At 43.1% G+C, this 22,861-nt stretch overlaps 1 protein-coding gene across 1 annotated transcript in view; it reads right to left on the bottom strand.

Moving 5' to 3' along the window:
- The window catches only part of PAPPA2 (pappalysin 2), a 317,270-nt gene that overhangs the window by 248,139 nt on the left and 46,270 nt on the right, over positions 1-22,861 (bottom strand). The window contains exon 2 of the mRNA XM_061383283.1: positions 17,894-18,965. Within this exon, the coding sequence (XP_061239267.1) occupies positions 17,894-18,965 (1,072 nt within the window). The remainder of the gene's footprint in view (positions 1-17,893; positions 18,966-22,861) is intronic.

The raw sequence follows: 22,861 nt of genomic DNA, 5'->3' as shown, positions 1-22,861 counted from the left end.
TTGTGTAAATGAATAAACTAATGAATTCTCATAGGAAACTTTCTTGGCCACATTATTCAATCTTCCTCATTATGTTTTTTACAACACCATAGAAGATTATACTAACCAAATTCGTTAACTGAGATATTAGCTATGGGTTTTCCAGTAGTCATGTATGAATGTGAGAATTGGACCACAAAGAAGGCTGAGTGCTGAAGAATTGATGCTTTCAAATTGTGGTGCTGAATAAGACTCTAAGGAGTCCCTTGGACTGCAAGGAGATCAAACCAGGCGATCTTAAAGAAAATCAGCCCTGAATATTCATTGGAAAGACTAATACTGATGCTGAACCTTCAATACTTGGCTACCTAATGCAGAGAGTCAACTTATTGGAAAAGACCTTGATGCTGGGAAAGGTTGAAGGCAAGAGGAGAAGACTGAAGCCAAGGATGAGATGGTTAGAATCACTGACTCAAGGGACATGAATTTGAGCAAATTCTAGGAGATGGGGAAGGACAGGGAAGCCTGGAGTGCTATAGCCATGGGGTCACAAAGAGTTGGACATGACTTGGTGACTGAACAGCAATAACAAATCAAAAGCAACATGTTGCCATAGGGCAGAATTCCTTTTTAATTTCCTGGTGCATTTGAGTGGTTAATAGAAATATGATAACATTTCCTTGCCTAGGTATTTTCGTATGGCTAGTAGTAAATATTGGCCCATTTCTGAATAGAGGGCATGGATCTGATGACATCTGATGATCCAGGTGGCCCATTTGGAAAAGTTAGCTTGGACAAGAGGGTTCTCAGAATATGATCCATGAACAGAGGTCATCAACTTGATTCTATAGTGGCCACGAGTTCAAGGTCTAATTTGATATTAAAATATCTCAAATTTCCAAATGGAGGAGCTAGACTAGAGCTAAGAGACTACAAAAATCAGTACTTACTGGGACTAGAAATATGCTAGGGATTGTCTCTCATGACACAATTATGTTTCTTAAATTCTAGCTTATGATCCGACTATCATTTTCACAGCTCCAAAGCCATTACTTATAGGTCTTAACATTCTATGAAAGGAAGAATTATGAGTACTTTTTAGGTCTTTAGCACTTGTCAGATTTTCAGACAGATCATTATAACCAATAAGATGTTCTGATTCCCTAAGAAAGAGAGCCTGTTCAGTCTCCTATGGAGTTTACTTTGACTAGGGGGCTTCTCCACACACCACAGTTAACTCAGAAATAAGACTAATTATTGTCTTAAAACCCTGCTTAGACATAATGTAAGGGTTCTAGATGCCTGAGGAGGCCCTTACATACATTTGGCAGGGAGTGAATTAAGAAGGAAATATAAACTCAAAATATTTGTTTCTGGCCAACATTTCAAGTTTTCATATGTAAGAACAGAGGTTATTCAGCAAACTTCAGGTGAGCCGAACCTAATACCAGCTCCTGCTACAGTATAGCATGTGGCCCAATTAATGGAGCTTCCATATCTCTAGGGAAATGGCTATGGTTGACCCCTCATGTGGCAATGAATGGACTAACTGATCTCCATTTAGCTCTTATTAAATTCTCGTACGGAGAAGGCAATGGCACCCCACTCCAGTACTCTTTTGCCTGGAAAATCCCATGGACGGAGGAGCCTGGTGGGCTGCAGTCCATGGGGTCGCTAGAGTCGGGCACGATTGAGCGACTTCACTTTCACTTTTCACTTTCATGCATTGGAGAAGGAAATGGCAACCCACTCCAGTGTTCTTGTCTGGAGAATCCCAGGGACAGGGGAGCCTGGTGGGCTACCATCTATGGGGTCGCACAATATCGGACATGACTGAAGTGACTTAGCAGCAGCAGTAGCAGCAGCAAATCCTGGTAAATTAAGGAGCAAGTCACAAGGACATATTGTATAGCACATGGGATATAGCCAATGTTTTACAGTAACTATAAATGAAGTATAACATTTAAAAAAATTAAGATGCAAGTTCACAATTAAAGGAAAAACAAAAATGGTCTCCATACTCCGGTTCTTTGCTTCCTCCACTCATCCCCCTTTTTCCCTTCACCATCCAACCCTCTTGATCTCCCTTGCCGTTTCTCCCTGCACCCCACCCTGGCTTGGGTTAATGATTTACTCATTCTTCAAGGCAGAAGAATACTGCCTTCTCTGGAAAAATGATATGGCTTTCTCAGCCCATGCATCATTGGAATTTTTCCTTATTTCCCAACCTCTGCTGTGGCAACTGCAGTGAAGCATGGGCACACTGCTCTTTGTCCTTTTAAATTGGGATTTGCATGCTGTTCTCCATGCCAACTGCAAAGAGAAGAGCTACTTGGTCACCAAGCCAGCCGCCTGCCAGGGCATCCAGCCATGGACACCACAGACTCAGTCCATTCTAATTTCATGGGAGTCACGTTACCCAAAGTCACGGCAGTTCTGGGATTTATTCTTATTCTAAACTTTACTTCACGTCTTATTTTTCTCAATATCCCTATTTTTCTCTTTCCCAGTCATCATGTATTCCACCAATGGTTGCATTATATGAAACTATTAAACCAGATAAGCACATGGCCACATAGATAAGGGAATCCAGTAAGGAATCTATGGCTTCAAATCTTTCCTTCTCAGCCCCCAGATAGTTTTGAGACAATGGGGTGAAGTAGACCATGGAATGAAATGAAGACACTGAGGCAGATTCACCTTCATCTGCTACCTAGCAGCTTGAGTAGTTAGGTGCAGTTGGGAAAAGAATTAAAATTATTAAATTAAAAATAAAATAAAATAATTAAATTTAAAATAAAATACTTGATCCACTCAAATTAATTGCATAAAGATGCTGTGATAGTTCCCTAAGAACTCTAAACACAGGATGGACCATGACTCCATAGGCCATTTTCACTCTGTGTTCTTTCCAAAGCTACATGTGATGGATTTTTTTTTCTATTATATTAAAATCTATGGAAAAGAAGTAGACCAAACTATTGAACAAAAGAGTTAGATTTAGATGTAATTATAAAATGTATTTAACTGAAAGTATTATGCTCCACATGGAGTCAGTCTGAAAAACTGTTCTCCCAGTATTATACTGTGAATACCAATTGATGATGTCCCATTTTCATTATTAATGGTTAGGTCATTGAATAAATGGCAACTATTATTACAGTTGTTACCCTAAATCTTATACACGTTCGTGCAAGCTCAGTCATGTCTGACTCATTGTGACCCTGTGGACTGTAGCCTACCATGGGATTTTCCTGGCAAGAATATTGGAGTAGGTTGCCATGCCCTCCTCCGGGGGATCTTCCTGACCCAGGGATAGAACCTGTATCTTCTGTGTCTCCTGCATTGCAGGAAGGTTCTTTCCCACTGAATCACCAGGAAATCCCCTTATACTATGTGATAGTTGCTGATTCTCTGTTTACCTTGAGCCTCTGCTTAGCATACTCCCCCCTCTGATCTCTATTACCCAATTGAGTGCTTCCACATAAATGATTTTAGAATGATTACTCTGATGCAGGAGTTAACTGAGTTAATTTTTAGGTTAGGATGGAGAAAAACTGAAAATAGAAAGACAAGTAAGTTGATGCAGAAGTTCGGCTTTAGGGGGACCAAAGATGACTAGAGATAGCACTTAGCTGAGCGACTTCACTTCCACTTTTCACTTTCATGCATTGGAGAAGGAAATGGCAACCCACTCCAGTGTTCTTGCCTGGAGAATCCCAGGGACAGGGGAGCCTGGTGGGCTTCCGTCTATGGGGTCGCACAGAGTCAGACACGACTGAAGTGATTTAGCAGCAGCAGTGGCAGCATTACAATTATATTCATATGTGTTTGTTTCTCCCACCTGCACTCATTTGCAGACAAGAATCATATCCCTAGAGCCTGGTACTGTGTCTAAAACATAGTTGTTGTTCAGTCGCTAAGTTGCATCTGACTGTTTGTGACCCAATGGACTGTAGCCTGCCAGGCTCTTCTGTCCATGGAGTTCTCTCATCAAGACTACTGGAGTAGGTTTGCCATTTCCTTCTCCACTAAAACACAGTAGCCACCTAATAAACATTTGTTAGAAACAATGAATTAATGAATGAGAAGATGAATGAATAGAATGAATAAGATATAAAAGAGGCCGTTGTGACTTCTTAAAAAAACACACGACTATTTAGGCTCATTCCTTAGTCAAGTAGGGAAAAGTTAAAAATCCACATCTGAAGGGAAACAGGGCCATTTTACCATCTTGCTCATCATTACTCTCTTCCCCAAACTTTGGATGTCCTCCAGGTTGCTGGTGTTCCTCATAAAACCTGCTGCCCAGAACTGAGCCTAGGCTCCAGATAGAGCCTGATCAGGACTCAGAGCATCTCTTCCAGTCATCTGAACACTTTATCCCTTTTTAAGAGAGCCCCAAATTGTTGGCACACTTTTAATGGCCACATCACACTTTTGATTCATACAAAGCTTATGCTTACAATTATGTTCACATTGTAAGTTGGTGATGCCATCCAGCCATCTCATCCTCTGTCATCCCCTTATCCTCCTGCCCCCAATCCCTCGCAGCATCAGGGTCTTTTCCAATGAGTCAACTCTTTGCATGAGGTGGCCAAAGTACAGGAGTTTCAGCTTCAGCATCAGTCCTTCCAATGAACACCCAGGACTGATCTCCTTTAGAATTGGCTGGTTGGATCTCCTTGCAGTCCAAGGGACTCTCAAGAGTCTTCTCCAACACCACAGTTCAAAAGCATCAATTCTTCGGTGCTCAGCTTTCTTCACAGTCCAACTCTCACATCCATACATGACCACAGGAAAAACCATAGCCTTGACTAGATGGACCTTTGTTGGCAAAGTAATGTCTCTGCTTTTCAATACGCTATCTAGGTTGGTCATAACTTTCCTTCCAAGGAATAAGCGTCTTTTAATTTCATGGCTGCAATCACCGTCTGCAGTGATTTTGGAGCCCAAAAAATTAAAGTCTGCCACAGTTTCCTCATCTATTTCCCATGAAGTGATGGGACCAGATACCATGATCTTCATTTTCTGAATGTTGAGCTTTAAGCCAACTTTTTCAATCTCCTCTTTCACTTTCTTCAAGAGGCTTTTTAGTTCCTCTTCACTTTCTGCCATAAGGGTGGTGTTATCTGCATATCTGAGGTTATTGACATTTCTCCTGGCAATCTTGATTCCAGCTTGTGCTTCTTCCAGCCCAGCGTTTCTCATAATGTACTCTGCATAGAAGTTAAATAAGCAAGGTGACAACATACAGCCTTGATGTACTCCTTTTCCTATTTGGAACCAGTCTGTTATTCCATGTCCAGTTCTAACTGTTGCTTCCTGACCTGCATACAGGTTTCTCAAGAGGCAGGTCAGGTGGTCTGGTATTCCCATCTTTCAGAATTTTCCACAGTTTATTGTGATCCACACAGTCAAAGGCTTTGGCATAGTCAATAAGGCAGAAATAGATGTTTTTCTAGAACTCTCTTGCTTTTTCCATGATCCAGCGGATGTTGGCAATTTGGTCTCTGGTTCCTCTGCCTTTTCTAAAATCAGCTTGAACATCTGGAAGTTCGCAGTTCACATATTGCTGAAGCCTGGCTTGGAGAATTTTGAGCATTATTTTACTAGCGTGTGAGATGACTGTAATTGTGCGGTAGTTTGAGCATTCTTTGGCATTGCCTTTCTTTGGGATTGGAATGAAAACTAACCTTTTCCAGTCCTGTGGCCACTGCTGAATTTTCCAAATGTGCTGGCATATTGAGTGCAGCACTTTCACAGCATCATCTTTCAGGATTTGAAATAGCTCCACTGGAATTCCATCACCTCCACTAGCTTTGTTCATAGTGATGCTTTCTAAGGACCACTTGACTTCACATTCCAAGATGTCTGGCTCTAGGTGAGTGATCACACCATCCTGATTATCTGGGTCGTGAAGCTCTTTAAGAAATTATGCATGTCAGGAGTCTCCAAGAAGTAAAGATGAAAAACCAGCTTGCTCTACCCAGAGTGTTGGCACCAGTTGAGTGATGTTGCCTTGGAACCCTGAGGCGCCCTCCCTGTCATCCTGTTTTTTGGCCACAGTTGCTTAAATTCAAAGCTGGCCAGAAACCTATGATTTCTAGCCTGATGTGTAGAGATGAGTTAGGCCAAGTCATTGTTGATTATCTGCAGAATTTGAGCAACAATTTGCAAGAGGCTGAGGCAATTAGCAATTGGATATGAATCTTAAGACTCAATGAGATAAAGCAGGAGCCACAGAAAGCTGAGTTGTTTTAAACCAAAGCCATACGAGAATAGGAACTACGAGTAATCCAGCAAACTAGGACCAAGGTGTGAATGGTGCAGATGCACTAAGATGCAGAGAACCTTGCAGAGAAACGAAGCACAAAACCTGCCTTAGTCCCTAGCAGCCTTGTAGCTCCAGTCCATTTGTAATTGTACAAAAAATCCTTTTTTTTTTTTTTTTTTAAGCTAACTTGAGTGAATTTCTGTTTTTTACCACCACAAAAGCTAAATGTTTGGTAGGAACTTGGCTAATCTCTGACATCACCTCAAAGAGGCCATTACCCATTGAAGGGCTCTGCACCCCTTTCGGAGAAGGCAATGGCACCCCACTCCAGTACTCTTGCCTGGAAAATCCCATGGGCGGAGGAGCCTGGTAGGCTGCAGTCCAGGGGGTCGATAGGAGTCGGACACAACTGAGCAACTTCACTTTCACTTTTCACTTTCATGCATTGGAGAAGGAAATGGCAATACACTCCAGTGTTCTTGCCTGGAGAATCCCAGGGACTGGGGAGACTGGTGGGCTGCCATCTATGGGGTCGCACATAGTCAGACACGACTGAAGTGACTTAGCAGCAGCAGCAGCAGCAGCACCCCTTTGCGGAGTCTGCTCTTTCTCTCATTCACTGTCTCTCCAGCTAATGAGGATGCATCTTACTTCCTGGCTACTTTAATTGACTATTTCTCTGATTATAAACTTTACTCCATGTTTCATAGTTTCAGAGCCATCTGGGAGTTTAGTCACTCAAATAATGAGACAATGAGTAAAATGGCTTCCCAGGGGTCTTTCCTGGTGGCTCAGTTGTGAAGAATCCACCTGCCAATGCAGGAGACATGGGTTCAATGTCTTGTCTGGGAAGACTGCATATGCTGCAGGCTAACTAAGCCTGTGCACCACAACTACTGAGCCTGTGCTCTAGAGCCCGGGAGCCAGACTATTGAAGCGCACACATTCTAGGGCCCGTAAGCTACAACTACTGAGCCCATGTGCTACGACTACTGAATCCACATGCCTAGAGCCTGTGCTCTGCAACAAGAGAGGCCACTGCAATGAGAAGTCTGTGCATTGCAACCAGGGAAAAGCCCTTGAACATCAGCAAAGACATGGTGCAACCAAAAATAAAATAAATAAGCAAAATTGTTTTTAAAATGGCTTACAGCCTTTCGCTCAGCTAATACATTAACTTTTCATGGGTATCTTTAGTTATTTCACTTACATCTGAATATGGCAATCCTACCACAGTAAGGGAGCCAGCAGGAAGGATGGCTAGAATATAGATTCTGAATACCTGTCTTCCTTCAATACAGAGTAGCATACTCTACCCTTCCGAAACCCTTGCCCAACACTGTCATTTCCCCCGTGTCACTGATTTTGCATTCATATATATGTCAATTCATTTAAAAAATATCAATTGAGTGCTTCCTATGTTGCAAGAACTATGAATAAATAGCCTAAAGTTTTGTACAAGAGACAAATAACAATAGACAATGATAATGCATGAATGTGTGCACACTAAGTCCCTTCAGTCGTGTCCAATCTTTGCCATCCTATGGACCATATTTTTCTGGGCTCCTCTGTCCATGGGATTCTCCAGGCAAGAATATGGCAGTGGGTTGCCATTTCCTTCTCCAGGATCTTTCTGACCAAGGGATTGAGCCTGAGTCTCTTAAGTCTCCTGTATTGGCAGGTGGGTTTTTACCACTAGTGCCACCTGGGAAGCTTACGTAATTATAACATTGTGTGGTAAGTACATACTCAAGGACTTGGCAAACTTTCTCTGTAAAAGGCCAAATAGCAAATATTTCAGGTTTTGTGGGCCACACAGTTTCTGTTGTAACTACACAACTCTGCCACATGAAAGCAGTGATAGACAACATGTGAATAAATGCATGTGACTTCATTCTGATAAAAATTAATTTACAAAAACAGGTCCTTAGATAAATTTAGTCCACAGGACATAGTTTGCCAACCACTATATGAGGATAAGAATATTCGTTTATTCAACAGTTATTTCTTGAACACTCATAGCATTTGTTTTTCTAAGTGCTAGGGTAAATAATAACTCAAATATACGAAAACTCCCTCTCTAATGGAACTTGCATTCTAATGGAGAATATGGACATTAAGCAACAATTAAAAATATGTAGCCTGTTAGTGTCAGATTCTAAAAAGAAAAATAAAACAGAGAAGAAATCACGAAGAGTTAGAGGAATTGGGATTTTAAGTGAGGTCACCAGGAAAGGCTTCACTAGAAGGTGACTTTGAAAAAAAGCCTGGAAGGAAGTGGGAACACAAGCCATGTAGGAATCTGGAGGATGAACATTCCAGCAGAATGAAAAGTCACTGAGAAGTTTATGCAGCAGGAGTGTGTCTGTTAAGCCAAGGGACAATGAGAAGGCCACTATGGCTGGAATGGAGCACACAAGGGAAGCCTGGTGGGAGATGAGGCCACAGAGTAACTGGTATCAGACCAGTGAGGGCCCTGTCGGTCACTGCACTGCTGTTGGCCTTGACTCTGAGTGAGCTGGGAAGCTGCTGCAGAATCCGGGCAGAAGAATGACTGGACTGAAGTGTAGTCTACTAGGGTTACTCTGGCTGCTATGTTAAAAACAGACCCGGGCGGGGCAGAGGTGGTGTGCAAGAGCGAAAGTGGGGAGACCTCTTAGGAGGCTATTGTAATAACACAGGTGAGAGACAATGGGATTAGAGCAGAGTGATGGCAATAGGGGATGAAGAGTGGTACGAATGAAATGTGTGTGTGTCTGTTAGTCACTCAGTCGTGTCCAACTCTTTGAGACCCTATGGACTGTAACCCACCAGGCTCCTCTGTCCATGGGGTTTCCCAGGCAAGAATATTAGAGCAGGTTGCCGTTTCCTTTTCCAGGGATCTTCCCAACCCATGTCTCCTGTGTCTCCTGCATTGCAGGCAAATTCTTTACCCACTGAGCCATTGGAGAAGCCCATCTGAACGAGGGATCAAATGAGATAAAATGGCAACCCACTCCAGTATTCTTGCCTGGAGAATCCCATGGACAGAGGAACCTGGAAGGCCATAGTCCATGGGCTCACAAAAGTCGGGCATGACTTAGCGACCAAACCAACCTCTATTTGAGGACAGAGGACTATTCCTAGGAAAGAGGGAATGACATGGGAACTGGACTTAAAAGTAGGAATTAGCCAAGCATCAAGAGAAGAGAATCAGGTCTACTGCTGCAGATAGAGCTCCTGATGAGAAGTGAGAGATACGTGAGGGTTCAGAAAATAAGTGAGTCAGCATCTTCCTCCTGAAGGTGAAACAAATCTTCAGAAAAACCCATGATGGCCAAACTACATATTCCATCCACTCCCCAACCTACTTCTCTGCGACTTCCATTCAGTCACTAAAGTAAAATGCAAACAGAGTTCCTAGAGGGGGAAAAAAAAGGAAAACATGTGTAAGTGTGCAGCTGTCTTTCAGATTCCTAGGCTTAAATTCTAAGAAAAGATCCCTAAGTGAAATCCTCTGAGACAGACTGGCATCCAGCCAGGGTACTAGGGCCAGAACCCCAGCTCCTAGGAAAATACCCAAGTATCTTGAACAACTGAATGTGTTTGGAGACCAGGGTCTCTCCTAAAATTTTTCTAAGAGGAAATATTTTTAACCCAGACATACCACAAGGCTCTCTCACAAGTCGGCCTATTTGGCTAGAAAATAGCCCCGAAAAGGAGAAAAACAACCTCTCCCCACTCACCTGGGGAGAGAGATTCACTGAGCCAGCTAAGTGAACAGAAAAATTGTGGATATGATTTACTCCATAAAATAGTACCTATTGAAACTATGGAGAAATTGGCCTGTAGGAAAGCAACTGAGAGACATTTCTATTTGTTAGTACACTTTCTGAGCTTACCTGCAAGTTATTCTCCTATTCCTTCCCTTCTATTCCCTTTGCCAGGTAAAGTGCGTATGAGAAGGTGAGATTTGTTTCTTTAGAGTTTGTGTGGCCTCTGCATATTGCAGTAGAGAGGTTCAGAGGTTTTCTTGCTGTTTAGTTTTAAAGTTTCTCCTTCATTTATTTTCTCTCTGCCCTCTTCTACCCCCTTACACTTATTTTCCCCATCCATGTTTTTTTTGGCTACAGGGAACTTTGAATCCCAACTTCAAAAGAAACCTATAATGAAGCCTGGCTGATGTTTAACAGATCTGCCTCTGTAGGGGCCCAGTCCAGCCGTTCCTTTGGCTCAACAGCCACAGAAGGTGAGTGAGCAAAGCACAGCTAAACCAGAGCACCCAGCTCTGTGCAGCACCCATTTCTCCACCTGTTCCCTTGGATGTCATGTGCATCTGCCCTCCTGTCCTAAGATACACATCCAAGAGCATGCAACTGCAGGCACCACTCTCTGGCACGCTCCTTTAGGGCACCTCCCAGTCCACCCTCTTGAGGACCTGTTTAGAGGGAAGTGGACCATGCTCTGGGGCTTCCCCAGTGGTACTAGTGGTAAAGAACCTGTTTGTAAATGCAGGAGACACAAAAGACGTGGGCTTGATCCCTGGGTTGGGAAGGTACCCTGCAGGAGGGCATGGCAACCCACTCTAGTATTCTTGCCTGGAGAATTCCCATGGACAGAGGAGATAGGTGGGCTACAGGTTATGGACTTGCAAAAGAATAAGACATGATTAAAGCAACTTAGCACAAATGCAAGTCTGGACCATGCTCTAGCATTGCTATATACAATAGTCTTTCTGCCCTCAAACTCCTCACCATCAAAACTCAGGCAATGAGGCAGAGGAGAGACAATGAGGCACCAAGACACAGAGACCTCAGCCCACCACAGGCATCAGTAAACAAATGCATGCCATCGTCATCCCATTGTCTGCTTCAGAGCATAGTGACACTAGGTGGCTAATGACTCGCTTAAACTATGCTCAGTCATTTATTTTTACTTGGTGATTGTCCTCCTCCACATGATAATAGAGTGATGAAATCTGACAGAAACCAAAGCAAAGAGGTAAACGCGATGTTCTAGACTTGGTTGGATACTAAACTCATGTGAAAAGGGGAGGGAGAATGAGGGATGGAAAGTAGATTCAGCAACAAAGCACCCTTCATCTCTGGGACATAATTTTAGAGAGAAAAACAACAAAAATAAATCATGACCAAAAAAGAAGCTGCAGACTGCAAAGGTCAGGAAAGCTGGGTTTCCCTTAGGGCATAGACATTCCCTTCGCTTGGCTTTCTAAGATGCATCATAGGGAGTAGCCAACGACATTTGGGATTTTACTAAAGAGGACTTTCAAGCCCTCTTTCCCACAGCAATTGTAGACCCTCTCTTAGGGTAGCTACGATGTAGAAATAGACATCTGGCCTATGTAGCCTTCACTTTCCACAAGCCAAATTTCTCTATCTTGGTAATTCTGCTCAACTGGCTGGGTAATGTTATCTATAATTCATATCTCCTTCTGACCAGTCCCAAGTCTGATAAATACTCTGCCTTTGATAGGTGCATCTGGGTTACAGATGTTTGGTGTGGGAGTCCTCAGACTCCCTCCTCATCTCAGAGCCTTTGGGAGAGGAACTCCTTTGGGCTACATTTCTGGTTTCTTGCTGTGGGTGGGGGAAGAGGGAACACTAAGTAGGATTGGAAAAATGAAGAGGATTGTTCATAGAGCCATCACTGTGCTTGCATGTTAGTGATCTGTCTGTAGATGTGTCCCCCACTTTCCAACCAACGCTGTGAGTTCCTGAACAGAGGGATTCTGTGCCTGACACACTCTGCTCCTCAAAAAATGTCTGATAAAACATTTGTAGAAGTTGGGTTCTTCAGAGTCACAGAATAAAGGGACTGTGAACTTGAGCACTGTGATTTAATTGTAACAATACAGATGCTATGCCATGCCTTGCCGTGTGGTACCTGAATGCTTAGTCGTGTCTGACTCTCTGAGACGCTTTAAACGATAGCCCACCAGGTTCCTCTGTCCATGGGGTTTTTCCAGGCGAGAATACTGGAGCAGTTTGCCATTTCCTTCTCCAGAGAATCTTCCCAACCCAAGAATCAAATCTATGTCTCCCGTGTCTCCTGCACTGAAGGTGAATTTTTACTTGCTGAGCCATCAGGGAAGCTCCATAGAGATGCTGCTGCTGCTGCTGCTGCTAAGTCACTTCAGTCGTGTCCAACTCTGTGTGACCCCATAGACGGCAGCCCACCAGGCTCCGCCGTCCCTGGGATTCTCCAGGCAAGAATGCTGGAGTGGGTTGCCATTTCCTTCTCCAATGCATGAAAGTGAAAAGTGAAAGTGAAGTCGCTCAGTCATGTCCAACTCTTCACAACCCCATGGACTACAGCCTACCAGGCTCCTCCGTACATGGGATTTTCCAAGCAAGAGTACTGGAGTGGGGTGCCATTGCCTTCTCGGAATAGAGATGCTAGATACTGGTAATTTAGTTCAGAGACAACCACTAACTCCACTAAGTCATAGGCCCTCATAGAAATCCAGAGATCTACATCTCTGTGAATCCAAAGTCCTTTCAAACAATCTAAGCAATGGCACAGAAAAGCAGTCTACACTCTATGTTCTGCTTTTAGTGGGTCAGACTGGATTTAAACCTGGGTATTTAGATAAAATTATTAAACCCCTCCACTAAGATATGAGCACTTATTCTATGTATTCTTTATATTTGTCCCTTTGCTTGTCTTACTGTGTCTGGCACATCAGAGAAACTTGATAAATAATTGTTTTTCAAAATATGGTTCCTGCCAATAAGAGTTATGAAAAACATTCAATGTTTTTAATAATAAAAATTTAACACAAGAAATACAAAGCAGAGAAAGTGGAGTAGAATAAAAGGTCTGTACATGAAATAAGTATAAGGGAACTGAGAAAAAAAAACCCACTGTCTTCAGGATTCTCCCCCTAAAAGAAGAAATTCACAATTAAGTATCCTTTTTTAAATCATAATAATAGGGCTATAAAAGTCTGTTTCTTATTGTGAATAAGCACTATGCACTTGAGAAAATCCACCAGCATGAAAGACAGATCAGAATTAAGAGGGGAAAAAAAGGAAAAATAAAAGTTGACTACAGATGAATCAAATATACTGCACCAGGAAAAAAATTCAGAATTCATCTTACTTTTAGCCTCAGAAAATGGCTGCACCCTTAAAAACAGACTAATATAGAAAAATCAGAGTAAAGTCTTAAATATATGATTGCTAAGATTAAAAAAAAAATTCAGCAGAAGATTTAGAAGATAAACTCAAGGAAATCTCCAAAAAATAGAACTAAATAACAATGAGATGGAACATATGAGAGAAAAAGGACAGAATAAATTCAGATCATCCTCAGAAGGTTCAGAGGGGAAAAAGAGATCAGAGAATTAAGAAATATCAACCTAATAATTTCAGAAAATTTGCTAGAGATAAGGATGGCATCACTCAGTGGACATGAGATTGAACAAGCCTCGGAGATGGTGAAGGACAGGGAAGCTTGGCATGCTGCAGTCCGTGGGGCCTCAAAGAGTCGGACACGACTGAGTACTGAACAACTGATCAACAACAACGACGACAACAAGAGGCATGTGTCCAAACTGAAAGAATCATTGAATATCAACAAAAGAAGAATGAAAGGCCAACCCTTCAAAAAATTATCATAAAATCCCTAAAGTAACATGGCTAAAAATCCAAAATGATTTTTAATAGGAAAAAAATTCACCTCTAAAACACATAATTATTAGAATAGAAGCTAGAGACAATTAATGAATTTCTTCAAAAATTTAAGAGAAAATATTTCCCAACTCAAATTTTACACCAGGACAAACTATCCGTTTTGGGTAAAGGCAAAATAAAAGCATTTTGAGAAATGCTTTTCTGGAAAAGTTATCTAAAACATCCTTTCTTAGAAAGTTACTTAAGGAGGTTTTCCAGGAAAAAATTAAGCTTTAAATTAAGAGATATTCATGCAATTCAGGACACAGTGACTCCAATCCTCCCAAAAAATCAGTGATGAGAAATTTCAGGATAACAACTGTGCAGCAGAACTAAATATAACTGGTGAAGTTGGAAGAGGAGAGAAAAGTGGAATGAACTGGAAGGGAGAGCTCCAGAGGAGTGTTAAAAAAATTAAAAGACACTTTCTATAGATCTATTTATCTATTCTATAGATATGATAAAGCATTTGAAAATGAAGACATCAAAAAGGAAGGAAGATAGAAGGGAAGGAGGAAATAGAGACTCAAGGGATAGGGTCCATGTGTATGTGGAAGTGGAAGCGCTATGCCAGAAAGAAAGCATAGTAATAGAACAGAACCTTGTTCTGCAACCAAAGAAAAATATTTTATAGTCACAATATTATAAATATATATAACTGAGCCAACTACAAACAGTAAAATTAAAACATTAATTTTAAAATATATTAAAAAATGCAGATGCAATGTGGGAGTAAAGTAAAACTCTCATCGTTATAATAAAAGCAAGTCATAATATTTAAAACTCATGTTTAAACATAATGTTTAAAATGGATGAAAATAAGTTGATCCAGTGGTTCGGACTCCGCACTTTCACTGCCAAAGGCGTCGGTTTGATCCCTGGTCAGGGAACTAATGCAAGCCATGTGCATGTTCCCTGCCAAAATTTTTTTTAAAGTAAAATAGATGAATCAAGTAATATAAATATAATGTTTGGATATTACCAAAAAGGCAAGTAAAATAATTAAAGATAGGAGTAAGGCTAGAGAGTAGAGAAGGACGAGGAAGAGTTAGGCAGAGGATTGCCATTCCTTATTTTTTGGTACAGTTGTCTTCAGTACATTTGATATTTTAACCAGGGACATTTATTTGGGCTTCCCTGTGGCTCAGTGGTAAAGAATCTGACTGCCAATGCAGGAGACTCAGGTTTGATCCCTGGGTCAGGAACATCCCCTGGAGAAGGAAATGGCAAGCATTCTAGTATTCTTGCCTAGGAAACCCCATGGACAGTGGAACCAGGTGGGCTATAGTCCATGGGGTCACAAAAGAGTCAGATACAACTTAACAACTAAACAACATCAACAACCAAAAAAGTATGAATAGTTCCTTTTATTCCGTAAAGCAAGTTTTGCATCTAAGGGTAAGAAAGTTTGAAACACATCTGGGTCCACAGATAGAAAAGGATAAGTTACCATGGCAACTCTGAAGGAGTAAGGTGAATAAGTTATAAACCCCTGGGTACGAGCAGTGGCAGTAAGGATTCAGAGATAAGGGCCACTCTAAGGAGAAAGATGCGTAGGTACCATGAAAGACATCTCTGTCAGTCAAGGCAGTGTGTTGTTGTAATGAGCTAGTAGACAAATGAGAACAAGCCAGATTTGCCTGGAGAGCTCTCTGGAGATCCTGAGTTGGCAAACACTGTTGCTAGTGAGGTTTAGCTTCTGCTTAAGGTTATCAAAATCTAAAAACCAAACCCAAACAGAATCTTTCTTATGCAAATATTTCTGGTAATATGATCAGTTCCCTGGGTATTATTATGTAAACAAAGGCTTCCCATCTGTCAGTTCTAATAATGATAATAACTAATGTTAGTTTAGAACTATTTTTGTACTAGGAAAACTTTAGAGTTACCAAGCACTTTCCTGTACCTTGCTTCCCTGGTGGCTCAGATGGTAAAGAATTTGCCTGCAATGCAGGAGATCCGAGTTCAATGGGTCAGGGAGATCCCCTGGAGAAGGGAATGGCTACCCACTCCAATATTCTTGCCTGGAGAATTCCATGAATGGGCTACAGTTGTAAAGAGTCAGACACGACTGAGTGACTAACACATTTCCTGTAACTTATTTCATTTGCTTCACAAAATAACCCAAAGATATAGGTAACACCAAGTATTACTGCAACCCTTGTTTTACAGACAAGACATCTGGGTTTCCAAAAGTGACCTGTACAATTTACATAGCTGGATAAGTAACAAGGGCTCTGGAATTCAACTCCGTTCCCTCTTTGCAAATCTTACCATTTTGACATCACATGTCTGAGATATAGGAGAATCTATTAATTGGTTCTAACCACCCACACACAGGGGCATCAAGAGGACAGCCCACACACAAGACCACGAATTACCACACAAATCGTGTCCAAAAAATTCAAAGGCAGCCATTCAGGTATTGGGTGGAAACTGATATCCAATCCTCCCACCTCCCACCAACACAACACCCTAGCTCAGGTGTGAGGCATTTTAGATTTCATACAAAGGTACAAGTTATAAGTAGGGAACCCTTGTCCATATGCACAAATCAACAAGTTTACCACCATCTCTATCCTTTCTTAACTCCCTCTAATAGTCCTCAACCCTGGCATCAACCATCAAGCAGAAATCCTCCTATTGGCTTCTGTCTCACAACAGATGACACATCAGATTCATTTATTCATTAAAATAAACATAAAATAGACAACTATGTTTCAGCTGCTGCTCTAGGCACTGGGAATGTAACAAGAACTGATATTCCAGGCCAGGAAAAGACAAATAAGCAAGTGCACAAGAAAAACACCAGAGGTGAGAAGTGTTATGGAGATAATTTAAATTAGTTGACATAATAGAGATTGACTAATCAACTTAGATTGGGTGATCAGGAAAGGTCTCGCCAGGAGGTGACATTTAAATAGATTTTGGAATGACAAGAGAAAACTCACCAAGGGAAGATTAAGGAAAAGAAGATTCCAAGGTGAAACAGCTAGTGCAAAGCTCTGGGGCAGGGACAAGCTTAATGTGTGCCATGGAACAGACTAGAGTCTGCGAGGCTGTGTAGTGTGGGTGTGGAGAACCAGGCTGGGGTGGGAGAGAGGCTGGAGAGGTAGACAGGGGTCGGGTAGTGATCCAGGAGGCAGGAGTGGGGCTTGGGTTTCATTCTAAGTGTAGTAGGAAAACATGTAAGGAGGCAAGTGACCGGATCTGATGCACCTTTCCAGTGGGATTGTTCCAAATACTGTGTGGAGAATGAAACTTAATGGAGCAAAAGAGGAAGCCTGCAATTGTGCTTAGATGTGAAACATCTTAGGTTCATAAAGCTGCTGAACTGCTCAGTCCACGTCACAGACTAAGCACACACGGGGCCTCCTCATGAATTTGCACTACTTTGCTGGAAACCAAAGACTGTGAAAAGAATGGAAGTGAAAGTGTTAGTTGATCAGTCATGTCCGACTCTTTGCAATACTATGGACTGTAGCCTGTCCATGCAGTTCTCCAGGCAAGAGTACTGGAGTGGGTTGCCATTTCCTCCTCCAGCGAGTCTTCCCAACCCAGGGATCAAACCTGGGTCTCCTGGCTCCTGTATGAGTGCTGTCTATCAATGTATACCCCATTTGTTCTCTGCAAAGATGCCCTGGCTTCCTTGGACAGATAAAGTCATTCAGCTTCCCTGTATCTCAAGCACCTGGTGCACGTGCGGCTCACACCACATCCACAGTTGTGTGCTTCAAATAAACTGAGTTTGTAAGGGTCGTGTTTTCATCTTAGTCATCCGTGTGTCCCTAATTACCCAGCACAGCATCTAGTACTTGATGAAAGCTCACCGATATCTGGTGGAGTAGATAATTGTTCTATTTGGAGGTTGCGTGAACACTCTTTTGTTTCCAGAAGCCAAAAAGATAAAACGACGTCAGGAATGACCCTCCAAGCAGGATACCCCCTGGCCCCGGTCCCTTACCTCCTGGGTGAGTCAGGGTCAAAGCAGGTCTTGCGCACCTCGGCCACGTCTGGGTCACAGCAGTCGCCCTCGTCAAAGTCGTTCAGCATGTTGTTGCACCCCACATGGCAGCGCCCGTCCTTGCGATTCCAGGGGTAGCACCGGCCCCGCAGGCGGCAGTCACCCCCATCATAGCCCGTGAGTGGGTGCTCACACTCGGGGTCACAGTGGTCATTGCCAATTTTGCTGGGCTCGCAGTTCAGCAGCACGATGCGGTGGCGCAGGGTGGAGTTTTGGACGCGGTGGACGCTCAGCTGCCAGCTGATGTTGTAGCGGCTGAAGGCGTCATTGAGCACCTCGTGCTGCCGACGGATCTGCTCCTCACTCACCGTGGGGTTCAGACCCTCGTCGTCATAGATGTTCACCAGCCGGTAGCGGATCACCTTCTCTCCCCGGAGGGGCCAGTGCCCATTGTACTGAGAGATCAATTCCACATTGTCACATGCTGTCTGCCCACAGAGCGGGGGCTGCAGAGGGGACAGAATCTCAGGCTCTGACTCAAAGCCCTGGAGAACCTCAAGCCGTGGGTACTTCCCATCTCTAAAAGGGACCCACTGTTCTTCCAGGGGCTCAAAACTGGCGGTCAGTAGCAGGGTGGTCAAATCCTCCACCTCCATTGGCTGCTGAGGACTGTGCTGAAGGTGGCTTTGTGAGCGGGCTGTCGACCAGAAGACCAGGATGCCCAGGTGTCCACGGAAAGAGTGCCCGTCTTCCGAGCTGTCCCCCCCAAGGAGGAGAGAGCGACAAGATGCCATGAAGGGGCTGTTCAGGGGACCAGACTGATCTGGACTACTAGCCACCTGAGTGCCATCCACATACAAGGCCATGCGCTGTCCATCGTAAGTGGCTGCCACGTGGGTCCACTTGCCCGGTTGGTAGCGACTGTGGCCCATCACAGTGGTGGCTTTCTTCACTCGGTCGGTGCGAAGAGAGAAGAAGAAGCGAGCATCTCGCCTTCCCACATCCTTCCCTGAGCGGATCCCCAGGGCCCAGCCCTTGTCACTGATAGCGTGGGAGCAGTTATCAAACACACCTGGGAAAGAAGGAAGAGTCGAGGGAGAAATACCAGATGCAAAAGGGATGGAGAAAGGGAGAAGAAAACCCGTATAAATAGCAAGAATGTAGGTTTTTAATGGGAAAAAAAATTGATACAGAGTCCCCACCTAAGATGCTTGTCCAGTACCCCATATTAGATGTTCTGGCAACAACTTTCCCCAAAGGAATTTAATTTGAGATTCCATCCAATTTAACGCATTCCAGTATTTTTAAATAACCAAAATGGAAGCTGGAAGGGGATTTGTCACAGTGCAAGTGACAAATATCCTCACTACTTTGTCACAAACATTTCTCATGCTGACTTCGTATCCATGCCTTCTTCTCTTTCCACTTCCTTAGAATTCACAAGGGCCTTTGTAGTTTTTACAAAATATAGTAATCTACCCCCCCCAAAAGATTTTTTTTCTATTGAATATTGAAATGACGAATCCTGTGGGGAAAATAAGAAGACTGTAACATCCTAGACATGTTATTCCCTCTGATGCCTAAGGGCAAGAACGCCCATCTGAAGTGAACAGGTGTTCCCCTAAATAAGCAAAGGAGTATTGCCCCATGGTCCTAGACTATAAAAACCTAGTCAAACTATAAGAATGATTGTTCTTATGACCCATAATGCCTACCACAGTGCAGAAGTGGAATCTTTCCAGATAAATGAAGCTCCTTACCACATGCTGCCTTAGCATCATATTCATTGCAGGCCCAGGACTATGAAGTCCCATAAACAAAGCAGAGAATTCCTGTAGATAACTATATCACTAAGAATTTGGCAGCAGGAAGGAGTAGTCATATGTGACAGATGAAAGAGGAAGCCTCAGACAATATGGAGGCCTCGAATGTTCCTGGCAAAGCCATCTGCAGTTATGAGTTCACCACCTCCTCCCAGTACCTCTTCCTGTACATAGGTAGAGTCTATGTAGTTAAACAGTCTTGTAATTTACGTAGAGGTAGTACATTCACACAGGAAATGCTTAGTAAATACTGTTTTAAGAATGAATGGATAATGGAAAAGTTGACTGGCCTTTAGATAGACACAGGAAGCTAACAAGAGTCATTCTTCCCCAGCCCCCAACACACCCCCCAGGCAAGAATTTTACTTATTCCTCTCAACTTCTACGTAATGCACTCAAATGGTACTATCCTATGGAGAGTCTGAATTTTAAAGCCATGAGTTGCCCCATTCTAATCGCAGGCAAGTATCAAAAGTAGCTATGCTTTCATAAAAGGATAGATTATCTTCTCTTCTGTCTCTGCTGCTGCTGCTGCTAAGTCGCTTCAGGCATGTCCGACTCTGTGTGACCCCATAGATGGCAGCCCACCAGGCCCTGCCGTCCCTGGGATTCTCCAGGCAAGAACACTGGAGTGGGTTGCCATTTCCTCCTCCAATGCATGAAAGTGAAAAGTTAAAGTGAACTCGCTCAGTCGTGTCTGACTCTTAGCGACCCCATGGACTTCAGCCTACCAGGCTCCTTCATCCATGGGATTTTCCAGGCAAGAGTACTGGAGTGGGGTGCCATTGCCTTCTCCCCTTCTGTCTCTAGTATAAATCAATAACTTGTGTTTTAAAAAAATAAAATGTTCTTTTTAACAAAGGCAACTCCTCCCCAATCTAGTAATTCTACCAATTATACTTGCAAGTGAACACTAGGAGTAATAAAACGGTGATATTCTGGTTTTGTATTGAGAAAGTCAATTCCTAGGCAGGTTGATAAGAAGTCTAGAGGTCCCTGAGGAGAGAGAGGTCTGGGGTTCTTGAGGAGGAGGAAAAGACAAACTTTTTTTTTTCCTCTACATTCATTTGTCTTAGTCACATAATTTTTTTTTTTTTTTTAAGCCTGAAACTGATGATTACACAACAAAAAACTCAGTTTAAACTCTGTACTGCTGCTGAGGCTGCTAAGTCGCTTCAATCATGTCTGACTCTGTGCGACCCCATAGACGGCAGCCCACCAGGCTCCCTCGTCTCTGGGATTCTCCAGGCAAGAACACTGGAGTGGGTTGCTGTTTCCTTCTCCAATGTATGAAAGTGAAAAGTGAAAGTGAAGTCACTCAGTCGTGTCTGACTCTAGCGACCCCATGGACTGCAGCCCACCAGGGTCCTCCGTCCATGGGATTTTCCAGGCAAAAGTACTGGAGTGGGGTGCCATTGCCTTCTCCTGTACTGCTGCTGCAAAGTCACTTTAGTCGTGTCCGACTCTTTGCAACCCCATGAATCGCAGCACGCCAGGCCTCCCTGTCCATCACCAACTCCCGAAGTTCACTCAAATTCCCATTCCTATTTGGAACCAGTCTATTGTTTCATGTCCAGTTCTAACTATTGCTTCCTGACCTTCTTGAGAAACCTGATATCTTAGAATGTATATTATGGGAGTGGGTTTGGTAGGATCTTTCTATTACTAAGTTCTAAGCCTGTTATCCTAAAATGTAAATTGTGGGAGTGGGTCTGGTAAAATTTTCACAAACTTGAGACATTCTTTTGATTTACTGTAATAATTAATTAAAAAGTATATAACTCCATAGCTAACTCTAGTGAGGGGGGTATTCTCTGTCCCTCTTCTGATGTCTGTGTCAGAAGATTTCTCTGTCCCTTTTATGTCCCCGTGCCAGGCTGCGACAGCACAGGAGCAGCCAAGAGGAGCTACCCCACGTCCGAGGTCAGGGGCAGTGGCCAAGAGGAGCAACCCCACCTCCAAGGAGCAGTGGCTGCAAGCAGGAGAGCCGAGAGGAGCTACTCCATGTTCAAGGTCGGGAGGGGCAACTTGTCCAAGATAAGGAGCAGCATCTGTGCTTTGCTGGAGCAGCCGTGAAGAAGCACCCCAGGTCCAAGGTAAGAGAAACCCAAGTAAGATAGTAGTTATTGTGCGAGGGCATCAGAGAGCAGACACACTGAAACCATACTCACAGAAAACTAGCCAATCTGATCACATGGACCACAGCCTTGTCTAACTCAATGAAACTAGCCATGCTGTGGGGCCACCCAAGATGGAAGGGTCATGGTGGAGAGGTCTGACAGAATGTGGTCCACTGGAGAAGGGAATGGCAAACCACTTCAGTATTCTTGCCTTGAGAACCCCATGAACAGTATGAAAGGGCAAAATGATAGGATACTGAAAGAGGAACTCCTCAGGTCGGTAAGTGCCCAATATGCTACTGGAGATCAGTGGAGAAATAACTCCAGAAAGAATGAAGGGATGGAGCCAAAGCAAAAACAATACCAAGTTGTGGATGTGACTGGTGATAGAAGCAAGGTCTGATGCTGTAAAGAGCAATATTGCATAGGAACCTGGAACGTTAGGTCCATGAATCAAGGCAAATTGGAAGTGGTCAAACAGGAAATGGCAAGAGTGAATGTTGACATTCTAGGAATCAGCAAACTAAGATGGACTGGAATAGGTGAATTAACTCATATGACCATTATATCTACTACTGTGGGCAGAAATTCCTTAGAAGAAATGGAGTAGCCATCATGGTCAACAAAAGAGTCCGAAATGCAGTACTTGGATGCAATCTCAAAAACGACAGAATGATTTCTGTTCATTTCCAAGGCAAACCATTCAATATCACAGTGACCCAAGCCTATTCCCCAACCAGAAATGCTGAAGAAGCTGAAATTGAATGGTTCTATGAAGACCTACAAGACCTTTTAGAACTAAAACCCAAAAAAGATGTCCTTTTCATTATAGGGGACTAGAATGCAAAAGTAGGAAATCAGGAAACACCTGGAGTAACGGGCAAATTTGGCCTTGGAGTACGGAATGAAACAGGGCAAAGGCTAATAGAGTTTTGCCAAGAGAACACACTGTTCATAGCAAACACCCTCTTCCAACAACACAAGAGAAGACTCTACACGTGGACATCACCAGATAGTGAACACCT

The sequence above is a fragment of the Bos javanicus genome, chromosome 16 (genome assembly GCF_032452875.1).
Source record: "Bos javanicus breed banteng chromosome 16, ARS-OSU_banteng_1.0, whole genome shotgun sequence".
Classification (NCBI taxonomy): Eukaryota; Metazoa; Chordata; class Mammalia; order Artiodactyla; family Bovidae; genus Bos; species Bos javanicus.
This window is presented reverse-complemented; position numbering and strand designations above follow the sequence as displayed.